At 40.3% G+C, this 14,942-nt stretch overlaps 1 protein-coding gene across 8 annotated transcripts in view; it reads right to left on the bottom strand.

Annotated features, from left to right (window-relative positions):
• Positions 1–14,942, bottom strand: part of DYSF (dysferlin) — a 242,190-nt gene that overhangs the window by 56,990 nt on the left and 170,258 nt on the right. For 4 of the 8 annotated variants that reach the window (XM_064268707.1, XM_064268711.1, XM_064268706.1 and 1 more), the window contains one exon: positions 6,261–6,323. The exons of the other annotated variants lie outside the window; for them this stretch is intronic. In XM_064268707.1, coding sequence (XP_064124777.1) covers positions 6,261–6,323 — 63 coding nt within the window. The remainder of the gene's footprint in view (positions 1–6,260; positions 6,324–14,942) is intronic. 8 annotated transcript variants of the gene reach the window in all.

Below are 14,942 nucleotides of genomic sequence, written 5' to 3'. Positions count from 1 at the left end.
TCCTCCTCTGACAGGTTTCTGCCTTACACAGGTTCCAACTTTCACAGGTTTTACTATACCAGGAAAATGCTAAACAAAAGAAAGCTATTATAGTTATATCAACATCAGACAAAATAGATTTTAAAGCAAAACTCATTAGTAGATATTTAAAAAGGCAAGAGCAAAAGTTCACTACATATTGTGAAAAGGCTCAGTTCTCCAGAAAGATGTAACAGCTCTAAACTTATTTGTGCCTAATAACATAGCATCAAAATATGTGAAAGAAAGTAGCCAGAATTACAAGGAGAAACTGACAGATACAATATCAAACAAGGTGTTATAATAAACCTCTCTCAGAAATTGATAAACCACACATAAAAAATCAGAAAGAAAACCAATTTGAATAACACAATTAACAAATTCAATGTAAATGGACATGTTATATATAACACATATTTGGAGAATACACACTGTCTTCAAGCACACACAAGGCAGTTACAAAAATTGATTATATACTAGGCCACAAAGCAAGTTTCATCTCATTTCTAAGAATCACTTCACAGACCACATTCTCCAGACAAGAATACAGTTTGGCTAGAAATCAATAACAAAAAGGTAACCAAAAACGTAAGTTAGAAACTTCCAAAATATATTTTTAAACAAGTCAGTTGTCAGAAAGGAATACAACGGAAATTTTAGAAATACGTAAAACCAAAAAATAACAAAATCTCTTCTTATCAAAAACATGCGAGATGCATAAAGCAGTATTTAGGGGGGATTTTACAGCCTTTAAAGTTTACATTAGAAAAGAGAGAAGTTTGAAACTGATAAACTAGACATCCAATTTTCTTGGTTAAAAAATAAACTCCTCAAAAATAGAAAGAAAGTATAAAGAACAGAAGTTAATAAAGTAGAAAATACTAGCGATCAATAGACCTTCAAGTTGGTTCTTTGAAAAGACTAAAAAAACTTAATATATTCTGGGAAGAATAATATAATTTTAGGAATGAAAAGCAGGGACCACAACTGGACGGAGAAGTTCTTTGGAAAAATTAGGAGGTTATTATGAAAAATGTTATGCCAATAAATTTTTAGGAGGAAATGGATAAATTCCTATAAAACATAAATTACCACAAGTGACCCACATAGAAATAGAAAATTTCAATGTTCCTATAAACATCAAATAAATTAAATCAGCAAGTTTAAAATATTCCCAAGGAGAATACTAAGTCTAAACAGATTTAAAGTGGATCTACCAAATACTTAGGTAACAGACAATGTCAATGTTAGATGCTTTCAGAGAGGAGAAACATCATATATTCCCCAAGGCATTTTACAAGATTAAAAAAAAAAATTACCTAAATACCAAAGCTGAAAAGGACAATATGAAAAAGGGAAACTTCAGGCACTGTCACTCGTAAAAATTGATGCAAAAAACAAAAATAAAAAAATCCTAGACGAAATTATTTGCAAACTGAATCCAGCAAGGCAGAAAACAGATACCATGACTTGGTTAGGTTGTTTCAGAAATGCAGTTGTCTCAGCATTTAGAAATCTATTAATGTAAGTCACCACATTAACAGATTAAAGGAAGAAAATCATATGACCACCTCAACAAATGTATAAAATGCATTCAATAAAATTTAAGAATATCTATGATTTAAAAAAATGCTCAACAACTAGCAATCATTCATCTGCATACTCGCTGGTGAAACATAAAACTATTCCCTTACAAATGAGAAGCAGATAAGAATTCTCCCTATTACTAGTTACACAAAACATTAAACTGAAGGTCCCAGCCAGTGCAATAAGACAAGACAAGGAAAAGGAAGGAATGAAAGGAGGGAGGCAGAGAGGCAGGGAGGGTGAGTATGAAGACAGGGAAGAATCAAAACTATCATTAATCACAAATTATATAATTTACTACACAGAAAACCCAGAAGAATCCTCAAATCAGTAGAATTAATCGGAGAGTTTAGCAAAATTTCTGGACATAAGATCAGTATGTAAGAATAGATTTCATTTATATACCAGCAACAACTAGTTAGCAAATGTACCTTTAAAATTCCAATTGGAATAAAACAGCTAGAACTAAATCAAATAAAAGTCGTGCCAGACTTTTTACAGAAAATATTATAAAAGTTTATTGAAAGACATTGAAGAAGACCTAAATAAATGGAAAGACGTATCGCGTTCCTAAAGACAAAATTATAAAGATGTCCATTCTCACCAAGTTGATCCCGATTCACTGTAATTCAGTCACAAACCTCAACAGCTTTAAGAAATTGACAGCTGATCCTAAAATTAATGTGGAAGAGCAAAGGGCAAGATAGCAATGGCACTCCAGAAAATAAACAAGGTGGAGTGCTTCCTTTGCCAGATATCGAGACTTATTACAAACCTGGAAATGCTGGTGGCGTAGTGGTTAAGTGCTATGGCTGCTAACCAAAAGGTCAGCAGTTCAAATCCACCAGACACTCCCTGGAAACTCTGTGGGGCAGTTCTACTCTGTCCTATAGGGTCGCTATGAGTCAGAATCGACTCAACGTCCCTGGGTTTGGTTTTTTTTTTTTTTTTTATTATAAACCTGTATTAATAAGACAGCAGAGCAATGGTACAGGGAAAGACAAATAGGACGATGGAACAGAATAGGGAGCCCAAAGGCCAACTCACACTTACATGGAAAACTGATATAGGGCAGAGTGGTTGCTGGAGATGAATGAGAAAGGACAGGTCAGTCTGTGATGAGGTGAAACAATTAGTTTTCTATATGGGGGAAATCTAAAAAGAAATCTTATTTCTACCTCACAGTTACACACACACACACAAATCAATTCCAGATGGAATAAGGACTTAAATATAAAAAGCAAAACTTTAGAATTTTTACAACAGAATGTAAACAAACGTCTCCTTAAAAAGGATTTCTTAAACAACAAAGGGAGGGGGAGGGGTGATAATCCAAGAGAGCCAATAAATAATATGAATTTCAGAGGCGGAGAGCTTAAAAAAGACTTGAGTCTAAAAATTAAAAGAGTGCACTTAACATTAGCAGAATTTTCAAGAGCTAGTTCTTTGGATGAAAAATAACTATGAAATGTTGTTTTGCCTACATTTTGAAAACAGTAGTAATACGTACAAACCCATGCCAATCCAATAGGCAATATCTGGGGAAATATAAGCTACTAAATTGAATCAACAAGGAGAAAGTGGCTCAGTGAATCCCCTCCCAAAAATAAGGATGCTGGACCCAGTTTTACAAATGAGTACTGAGTGGCTCCATATTATAAAAAATATGCATTCCTGAAAATCATCTATAGTTCAAAACACACAAAATTCAATGCCCTTCCCTAGAAAAGAGAGGTATTTCTGTTCACCATCTAGAATTGGTAGTTCCCTTTTTTTGGCCTACCAGCTTTTAAATTATGTGACTGTTCCTCATTTTTTTTAATTTGGAGGGATTCGTACTACTTCACATTTCATACATAAAGCAAGACCATTAAAATGTTTATATGATGCAATTTCCAACTTTTAGAATTCAAATTCACCAAGTGTGACTCTAGTGTATTTTCAAACCTTTAAGAAACAATAATTCTCAGGCCATAGAGGCTGTTTAAGAGCACAGGAAATACGTTACGCCTCACAAAATAATTTTCAAAACTAGTATAACCCTGATATCAAAAGCCAGCCTAAAAAGTAGTACTTCTTGATAGAGATGCAAAAATCCTCAATAAGGAACAGCAAATCAACTCAAAAATATATCATAGAAGTTCTTGGAAACTCCTGCCTTAAGCAGGATTTACACAGCTGGGCATTTGGTCTTCTGAGGTGCAAAGCCAGCAGAATCCCTGAGCTATTCTAGAATGTGCCCTGCAGCTCCCAGGAGATGAGCTGTGTGTTTACCAAGTCAAGAGTCAATTGTGTTTGTCCCCAAACCTCCAAACCTGTTTATGCCAGTTGTACTAATGTGGTAATTATGTAAACAAATAAATTAGATATTATAAAAACCTATAAAAATTGAATGCAAAAAAGAAAGGACTTTGTTTCTATGTAAGCTAATGGAATCCTTTTGCTATTTTTTTATGCTGAAAATTAAGTCTAAGTGAGACAACATAAGAGGTAGTTGGGGAATCTTAAACTTTAAAAGACCTCCACACTCAGACTTTTTGGCACGTATCGTTAAGTTCTCATTCAATTTTAATAAGCCTAAGGCTAAAAATCATAGCTAACTCATTTGGGGCATGGTTTATACCATAGGGATGACATGACACTGGGATCAGTAGATTCAAATTCAAAGAGACCCTGGCATCATGTCAAATGACTGATGGATGAAGGCTACATGGATATGGTTAAAAATAAAATGTTTGTTATGTACGTACGCCTTTTAATAAGTTCCTACTTAACCAACTTTTTCAATTAGCTCCCCCCCCCCGCTATTTGTCTTGATTGCATCAGACAAGAGGCCTTCTATTGTAATAAATTACAATATCATGACCAATTGACCTATTCTGTTTTCCCTTAGAAATGCAGGTCAGTTAATTATACATTATATTAACCAGATAAAAGACAATATGATTATCTTGATATATGCCAAATGGAATTTGATCATTTAAATTCACATATTAAACTAATTTTAAGCCATAAACTATGACTAGAAAGATACAACCTTAACAAAATCAAGAATACCTATTTGAAACTAACAATTGTTATCATAATTGATGGGATAATGGTGGGGGCATCCTCCTTAGAATCTGCGACTAAGTAAGTGCCTGCTAGCACCTCAATGATCAAATGTTATCCTGGAAAAGGAATAAGGTACAACTACTAGAAAGAAAGTCACAGGTTAACTATTACTTGCGAAAAAACAACCTTACCTACCTGGAAAATCCAACAGAATCAATTAACAACAGTTAGAACTAATAAAAGAGCTTAATAAAGAGTGTTTTAAAGTAAACGTACAAAAATATTGTTTTCCTATACACTAGCAATAGTTTAGACAATGTCATAAGGGAAAAAAAATTCCATTTAGAAGAGCAACCAGTGATATAAAATACCTAGGAATAAACTTAACAAGAAATGGGTTAGACCTATATAAAGTAAGCTAAACAACAACCAAAAAAAACTACTTTAAGGAACACAAAAGAAGACAATATTGGAAATTAACAAATTAAACGTCCAATGACAGAAGAGTAGTTAAAACGGTGGATATACATATAATGGAATAACATGCAGCCATGTCTTTAAAGAATATAAAGATACAGAAAAACATTCGCAATACACTTTTAAGTTAAAAAAAAGAGAACAGATTATGAAAAAGTACAATATGATTCCAATTTTGTAAAATATATATATGTATGTATGCACACATGCTTTACAAACATCTAAAAATGTAGATGCTCCAAAATCTTAATACAATAGTGTTTTTCTCCAGCTGGTAACAATAGGGTTGGTTTTCACTTTCTGCCTTACATTTTTCTGTGTTTTCCATATTTTCTACAATGGATAAATCAGAAAAGATAAAAAACTATATATTGCCGCCTCCTAGAAGCCCTATTGTCTTTATTCAGCCTGTAAGACACTCAATACAAGAGTATCCCCCCTTGGCACCATGAATAGAATTTAACTCACTGCCTTTTGCCCAGTCCTATCTATTATGCCTTCCCCCAGCAGATGGGGGGCTCCCCTGGGCCCTCATCATGGGGCTTCATGAATGCATGTTAAAGGCTAGAAACGAAAGTCATCTACCAAGAAGGGCCCATGACACATAAAGATGACACCTAGAAAATCAGCCCAGCAGCCAGGCAGTAGCCCTGTTGGGAACTACAGGCCCACCAGTTGGCCCAGGGAGACCTCTCAGAATCTACCCGGACAGCCACTGTTCCTCACTCACACACACGCTCTCCATGCATCTGGAAGAACAGAGAAAGGCCACCTGCCATGGTCCCATGTCCCAGTAGCCAGGGTCTACTCTAGAGACTTCCCAGCTCCCACTGGCCCATATGACCCCACCCAACCCCCTAACCCTCACATGAGTAAACAGGATTCAGATAAACCCTAGAAGCATCTGGTACACAAGGATGTCTGTTTCTGAGAACCTACCCCACGGCTTTCTCCCGGTCCTTCCCTTACTGCACAGGGGAATGAGAGGTGACTGTTTTCTGCAGAGGCTCAGGAAACACCTCCTGCCTTCCCCTCCCATTCTCCCCTCCCCTGCACCCCACCTACTCCCTACCCCCACCCCTAAGGGAAATCAAGGAGCCCACAAGCAGGTAAACAATACATACATGAGGACTGGATGGAGAAGATGCCAGGTTAATGGGGGCCGAGCCCGACAGACCATCTGCAAGCTACAAATTAAACATGCTGGTTAGCAACAGGATTAGAGAAAGCACTTCTGGGAAGACTGCACAGCCCCAAGGATGTGGAGTTCCTACGGCCAGGTACCCTCTGCTCCCCCTCCAGGGAGGCCTCAAGGGTTGGGGAAAGAACATGTGGTTTGGAGTTCACCAAGTCTGGCTCCGTTGCTTTACCAGCTGCGTGACCTTGGTCAAGTCCTCTGACCTCTTTGAGTCAGCATCTCCACCTGGAGGAGAGGCCCAGTGTGCACCTCACAGGGCAACAGCGAATACGGATGAGACAAAAGACGTGCGCACGCAGCACAGGATAAGACACATGGGAGGTGCTCACCGGTACCTGGCTCTTGCCCACTTTCTCACTGCCCTTGGGACTCATCAACTCACTGTCATGCTCTCAGATGTTCTCCCTGCCTTTCCAAAATCTCAGGGACAGTCCAAGCTCCCCATCCCTGGTGGTTTCTTCTAGCAGCTAGATCACCCCACCCAGCACTGGGTGAGTCCCTGCTGGGCATGGTTCCTAAGCCAGTGTGGGTTTCAAAGTCTCTCCTCAAGAACAAAAACCAGGGCATCCTAGAAGTCATCCCACACCCTGGATCAGAGGGGACTTTGAGAGTCTTATAGTCCAACCTGCCACCCCTATACTACAGAAAACTTCCTGCTTTCTTTTCTGGGCATCAAATACTTGCTTGCCATCTCCCAGTACTAAGAATCAATACCTCACAGGGTGAATCCCTGGACTGCAGGGTTGAGGAGGGACTGGGCATCAGGACTAGAGGCAGGGAGACTTGTTCAGAGGCCACTGCAATTGTCCAGGGAAGGTCGTGGGGCTCTGGGTGAATAAGTACCAGTCTATGGGTGGACAAGGAGATACATCCTGTACAGAGGGAATAGCAGGTGCAAAAGGTGCCAGGGAATAAAGAAGACAACACATTCAGGAAGAAGCAAAGGGCTCAGGAATGCAGGGGCTGGGAAAGGGGACAAAAGGAGGCAAGGCTGGAGAGGTTAGGAGACCAGCTGGGACCCAGAGCGTCCAGGGTTAGAACCTCCCTTCCTTTGAGCCTCGAGTCGGGAGCTCTGGGAGTAACCCCAGCTGTCCTCCCCTTCCTCGGCAGGATAGACCTGGGAGATGCATTCCCTGGAGGGACCAGAAGAGCTCGGATGAAGCCCTACTGAGACCTCTGGGGAGTGCGGAACTCACAGGGCCACCCCTGCTCTGTAAAGAGAACGGCATTGACGGGGACCCTCCCCTGTACCAGCCCTCAGAGGTGTTCAGAGCCAGAATCACAGGCAGGAGGGCAGATGGCCAATGGGCACCCAGTCGGGCCGCTAGATGGCTCAGGGGCACTGGCCACATGTTGGTGGGCATGGTGTGACCCTGGAAGGGACCGGATGAACTCCAGGCAAAGTCCCTAAACAGCCAGAGGCTGGCCAGCCAGGCAGCAGCTCTGCCCTCCTGTTCTCGTTCTGAACCCCACAGAAGCCTTATTTTTATTTTTGATACAGCTCTTTTTTAAGAAAGGTGTGAGGGAAACCAGTAGTTCACCAGAGTAAAATGGACAAAAATAAAGCTAAACATAGTGCTCCAAAGATCTGGTCCAGGTTCAGAAATTATATGTTCTCCTTTGGACTTGGCATAATTTGCCACTCAGGTTCAAGGAGCACGTTCCCACCTTCACGGCAACCTGGAGACTATAACCAGAGCAGCAGGCTCGAAGTTAGCCCACGGCCTCGGAGCCCAGGAACAGGTCAGCCCTACCCACCCCTAGCCACGGGTGTGAAGAACAGGACTGCTGACCTTTCTCCAGGAGAGCCTGCCAGGCCTGACTCCTTGATAACCCCCACCCCTACCACACAGAGACACACCTCACCACCACCACACACTCATACACATACCACCACCACACACTCATACACACACCACCACCACACACTCAGACACAAACCACCACCACACACTCAGACACACACCACAACCACACACTCATACACACATACCCCACCGCCACCACACACAGTTCCACTTCTAAGCCTTTACCTAAGCTCATTTACCTTCCAGGAAAGTACCAGGATCTTGGACTGTCTTGGTACTTTCCTGGTGGCCAAGAGCATATTTGAAAGCCCTTCTCTCTCCTCCTCTATTCAAACCCCACACAGACTTTGAGGTCTTTCTCTAGCCCCTCCTCCTCAGAGAAGCTTCTCCTGCTTATTTAGCCCATGCTGACTCCCAGGGCCAAAAGAGTTCAAGATTTTGGTATCCTTGTTAATAAAACATCTCATCACCTGATATCACTCTGAGTATCCACATTTGAGATCTGCCAGGCACTTCTCATCTCTCTCTCAGCTAGAATGGAAACTTCCCAAGGGTTCATTTCTCTTTATCCTTCCTCAGCACACACCTATCCCCATCTCCAGAAATTTTCCTTCTCCAGAGACTTACAGAAAAAACTCCCACCTTAGGGTGGCCTCTCAGAATGATAGGCAAGAGTCACCCTTGACACACCAGGGGCTTCTCAGTGCCTAGAAGGTGGGGAAGGTATGAGGTGGGAGGAGATCCACCTCTACTTTAAGGGCACCTTTGGGCCTCAAGACCTCTGCAGGAAACTGGGAGAGCCAACATGGTCTGTGTATGTTTGTTCCTACACACTGTTTCTGTTCTTATTTTCAAAATCAGCACACCAAAAACTAGTTTATGAAAAAGCAGATGAGTAAACAAAGACCCCAATTTTGTTTTAAAGATAGAACTGGAGTCAGATTTAGAGTCAGAGACAGAACAAGCAGTGCAGGAAGAAAAGCAAAGCAAGAGAATAAAATGTTAGTACCATATTTTTACATAAATAATGTGCACGTTATACTTTTTTTGCAAACCACGCAACCTCCCCACGCATTATTTTCATAAGCATACTATACCAACATTTTTCACATGTTGCTGACTTTAATTTCAATTTTCTTTTCTGTCCAACAGATTTAATGTTACCAGGATAAAACAGATCTCATGGGAACTTCATTTAAGGTAGGTATTTTCCTCAACCGAGTGCAGCCAATGGTGAACTGAACACTCTCGTGATGGAAATCGGACACCATGTTGAAACCAAAGAGTATGACTGCACAAAGAGCTAGAAATTAGTAAGTAAGAAATGATCCTAGGCCTAAAACTACAAGAACAAGATGTTGTTTATATCTTATTGCTTTCATAAATCTTAAATTGAAACATAATTATTGATAATCAATTTCTTTGACATCAACAAAAGTCACCAGAAGAAATTGTGTTTTCATCTTAAAATAGGCTGCTATGGATTGAATTTTGTCCCCCCCAAAAAATTTATGTCAACTTGGCTAGTCGATGATTCCTAGTATTGTGTGATTGTTCACCATTTTGCCATCTGATGTGATTTTCCTATGTGTTGTAAATCCTACCTCTATGATGTAAAATGAGGTAGGATTAGCAGCAGTTATGTTAATGAGGCAAGACTCAATCTACAAGATTAGATTGTGTCTTAAATCAATCCTTTTGAGATATAAAAGAGAGAATTGAGCAGAAAGACAGGGTGATCTCATACCATCAAGAAAGCAGCGCCGGGAACAGAGTGTGTCCCTTGGACCCATGGTTCCTGTGTGGAGAAGCTCCTAGACCAGGGGAAGATGATGACAAAGACTTTCCTCCAACAGAGATAGAAAGCCTTCCCCTGGAGCAGACACCCTGAATTCAGACTTCTAGCTTACTACACTGTGAGAGAATAAATTTCTCTTTGTTAAAGCCATCCACTTGTTGTATTTCTGTTATAGCAACACTAGATAACTAAGATATAGGCCATTTTAGTTTATTCATTCATTATCATCAGTGGTTCTCATTCTCACAGAAAGGCCATTCCTTTTCCTGAATTTAAAAATCTAGATGAAACCCACCTTGAAACCTGGGATTCCTTTCAAGAAATAATCCACTCTTTCAAATTGTTCTCCGACTCAGGTCATTTCGCTTTGGGCCCACAGTGTGCGCGTTTTGGAGGACTCATTTTTTCCAGCTCCTTTTTCTGCTTTATCCATTTGAGAAAGGACAACTCTCCAGCCTTGAACTCTCTTGATGCCGCTCTGGGGCTTGTTTCTTCTGCCCTCGCAACAACTTTCAGTTTGAAGCCAGCAGTGTAGGACTTGTATTTAGTTCCTGCCATGATCCTAAAGCGTTCTAGCATTTAGATTTATAAATCGAAAAAATGTGCACAATATAATTGATAACTGGCTGGTTCTAGTAAAGGGATCACAAAATTCAAATGTGAGGTGTACAAGAAGCAAGCAAGGTATTTTTATATGCTCGAAAGCATGTGACTAAGGTGGCTTATGATCTTTGATCAAAGACATTGTCGCTAAGAAGACATAATTGAACTATGAAATAAGGAGACCTAACATAGCTTAACGGTTTCACTTAAGATGATCTGATAAGGTTTTCAAATTCAACTGTTGAGCCAAGAGCGATGGTGTTATCAATTTTGCTTTGTTTACTCCTCCAGTTAAAAGCCAGAGTTGGAAGGCGACTGTGATAATTACATCAATGCAGATTGAATCGAGATTCCTATTGATCGCTCTTCGATGTCTTTTACGCCAGTGGAGGCTTCACTTTGTTTATGCTTCCAACTGATAGCACGTGGTGTATGGACAGGCCTCAGTAGGTTCAAGGTTCTGACTGATGACTCAAAAGCAAAGGGGATATAATCATCAACTTAAATTAACAGAAACAAACCCACGGCTTCAATTGTTTGTTTTCCAAATACCGGGGTACCACCAAACTCAATCCACGATTTTTTGACCATGGCTTATACCTTTATTTTACAAACATGATCAAAAGTAACATTTTCAGACTAATGCATGAGGGTAAACGAGGACAGAATGCACCTCTGGAATTGTCACAAAACATGCGTAGTATATGCATGCGTGCACTATGCCAGAACTTTTTTCCCATAATTTCCTCATATCTGAGCATTACATGGCTATGCACTATTTACATGGGCATGTTATTTGCAAAAAATACAGTAGTATGTTCAGACTGTGTTTGGAGGTGATCTCTAACTATTCATTGCTTTTCAATATTTTCCAAATTTTATATAATAAACATGTATTTTTGTTGTTGTTAGGTGCCATCAGGTTGGTTCCAACTCATAGCTACCCTATGTATAACAGAACAAAACACTGCCCAATCCTGTACCATCCTCACAATCACTGTTATGTTTGAGCCCATTGTTGCAGTCACTGTGTCAATCCATCGCACTGAGGGTCTTCCTCTTTTTCACTGGCCCTCCACTCTACCAATCGTGATGTCCTTTTACAGGGACTGGTCCCTCCTGATAACCTGTGCGAAGTATGTGAGATGAAGTCTCCCCATCCTCGCTTCTAGTGAGCATCCTGGCTATACTTCTTCCAAGACAGATTTATACGTTCTTCTGGCAGCCCACAGTATATTCAATATTCTTTGCCAGCATCAGAATGCAAAGGCATCAGTTCTTCTTCAGTCTTCCTTATTCATTGTCCAGCATACAAGGCAACTGAAAATACCACGGCTTGGATCAGGTGCACTTTAGTCCTTAAAGTGACATCTTTGCTTTTCAACACGTTAAAGAGATTTTTTGCAGCAGATTTGTCTAATACAATGCATAGTTTGATTTCTTGACTGCTGCTTCCATGGGTGTTGATTGTGGATCAAAGTAAAATGAAGTCCTTGACAACTTCAACCTTTTCTCCATTTATCATGATGTCACTTCTTGGTCCAGTTGTGAGGATTTTTGTTTCCCTTATGTTGAAGCGTAATCCATACTGAAGGTTGCAGTCTTTGATCTTCATCAGTAAGTGCGTCAAGTCCTCTTCATTTTCAGCAAGCAAGATTAAGTCATCTGGACATCACAGGTTGTTAATGAGACTTCCTCCAATCCAGATGCCACGTTCTCCTCCATATAGTCCAGCTTCTCGGATTATTTGCTCAACATACAGAGTGAATAAGTATGGTGAAAGGATACAACACTGATGCCTCTTGGTGTAAGTACGGGTTCCTCACGACCACAATTAAGTGTTCTGGAATTCCCATTCTTCACAATGTTATCCATAATTTGTTATGATCCAGTCGAATGCCTTTGCATAGTCGGTATAACACAGGTAAACATCTTTCTGGTATTCTCTGCTTTCAGCCAGGATCCATCTGACATCAGTAATGATCCCTGGTTCCACATCCTCTTCTGACTCTGGCTTGACTTTCTGGCAGTTCCCTGTCCAGGTACTACAGCAGCCACTTTTGAACGATCTTCAGCAAAATTTTACTTGTGTGTGATGTTAATGATATTGTTCGATAATTTCCACATTCTGTTGGATCACTTTTCTTTGGAATGTGTACAAATATGGATCTCTTCTAGTCGGTTGGCCAGATAGCTTTCTTCCAAATTTCCTGGCATAGACAATTGAGCATTTCCAGTGCTGAATCCATTTGCTGAAACATCTCAATCGGTATTCTGTCAATTTCTGGAGTCTCGTTTTTTGCCAGGGCCTTCAGTGCAGCTTGGACCTCTTCCTTCAGTACCATTGATTCTTGATCATATGCTACCTCCTGAAATGGTTGAATGTGGACCAGTTCTTTTTGGTACAGTAATTGTGTATTCCTTCCATTTTCTTTTGATGCTTCCTGCGTCATGTACTATTTTCTCCATAGAACCCTTCAATATTGCAACTCAAGGCTTGAATTTTTTTTTTTTTTTTCAGTTCTTCCAGCTTGAGAAATGCTGAGTGTGTTCTTCCCCTTTTGGTTTTCTAACTCCACATCTTTGCACATTTTGTTTTAATATTTTACTTTGTCTTCTCCAGCTGCCCTTTGAAATCCTCTATTCAGCTCTTTTACTTCATCATTTCTTCCTTTTGCTTTAGCTACTCTATGTTCAAGAGCAAGTTTCAAAGTCTCTTCTGATATCCATTTTGGTCTTTTCTTTCATTCCTGTCTTTTTAATGACCTCTTGCTTTTTTCATGGATGATGTCCTTCACGTCATTCCACAACTCGTCTGGTCTTCAGTCATTAGTGTTCAATGCATCAAATCTATTCTTGAGATGGTCTCTAAATTCAGGTGGGATATACTCAAGGTCATATTTTGGCTCTCATGGACTTGCTCTGATTTTCTTTCAGTTTCAGCTTGAACTTGCATATGACTAATTGATGGCCTGTTCCATAGTCGGCCCCTGGTCTTGTTCTGACTGATGATATTGAGCTTTTCCATCGATTCTTTCCACAGATGTAGTCTATTTGATTCCTGTATATTCCATCTGGTGAGGTCCAGGTGTAGAGCCACTGTTTATGTTGTCGAAAAAAAGGTATTTGCAATGAAGAAGTCACTGGTCTTGCAAAATTCTATCATGTGACCTCCAGCATTGTTTCTATTACTAAGGCTGTTATTTTCCAACTACCAATCCTTTATTTCCAACTTTTGCGTTCCAATCACCAGTAATTATCAATGCATCTCGACTCCATGTTTGATCAATTTCAGACTGCAGAAGTTGGTAAAAATCTTCAGTTTCTCCATCTTTGGCCTTAGTGGTTGGTGCGTAAATTTGAATAATAATAATTTACGGGTCTTCCTCATAGGTGACAGCATTTACTTCAGGATAGATCTTGAAATGTTCTTTTTGACAATGAGGGTGACGCCATTCGTCTTCAATTTGTCATTCCGAACATAGTAGGCCATATGGTTTTCTGATTCAAAATGGCCAATACCAGTCCATTCAGCTCACTAATGCCTAAGATATCAATGTTTATGCATTCCATTTCATTTTTGACAATTCCCAATTTTCGTAGATTCATACTTTGTACATTCCGTGTTTATTATTAATGGATGTTTGCAGCTGTTTCTTTTCATTTTGAGTTGTGCCACATTAGTAAATGAAGGTCCCAAAAACTTGACTCCCTCCATGTCATTAAGGTTGACTCTACTTTGAGGAGGCAGCTCTTCCCCAGTCGTCTTTTGAGTCCCTTCCAACCTGAAGGGCTCATCTTTCAGCACAATATCAGACTGTGTTCCACTGCTATTCGTAAGGTTTTCACTAGCTAATTTTTTTGAGAAGTAGACCGCCAGGTCCTTCTTCCTAGTCTGTCTTAGTCTGGAAGCTCAGCTGAAACCTGTCTACCATCGACGACCCTGCTGGTGTCTGAATACCGGTGGCATAGCTTCCAGCATCGCAGCAACATGCAAGCCCCCACAGTACCACAAACTGACAGACATGTATTATATTTATAATCAGGGAAAAATGAATTCATCCTTCTTCAAAAGCAGAGAAATAATGGAATGAAGTACTACTGTGCTCCCTCAGAGGATCTAACTTCAGGCCTGCCCTGAGAAAGTTCAAAGTTAAAGGCAAAATTCTTCCATGCCACTACCAGGCCTAGACACACCTTCAGCCCAGTCCCCTTGAGAGTTCAAGAGGTTGCACACACACTTGCTTCCATTCTCTCTCTCTCGCTCTCTCTCTCGCTCTCTCTCTCTCATGCACACTGACCTACAAGCCCTGGAAGGCTGAGCGTCCAGATCTGCCTTACGCATATGTATTGAGTCATCTCCAGAACTGGCCACTCACCACTCAAACTGAAGCAGTTC

Source organism: Loxodonta africana, chromosome 15 (assembly GCF_030014295.1).
Source record: "Loxodonta africana isolate mLoxAfr1 chromosome 15, mLoxAfr1.hap2, whole genome shotgun sequence".
Taxonomy (NCBI): Eukaryota; Metazoa; Chordata; class Mammalia; order Proboscidea; family Elephantidae; genus Loxodonta; species Loxodonta africana.
This window is presented reverse-complemented; position numbering and strand designations above follow the sequence as displayed.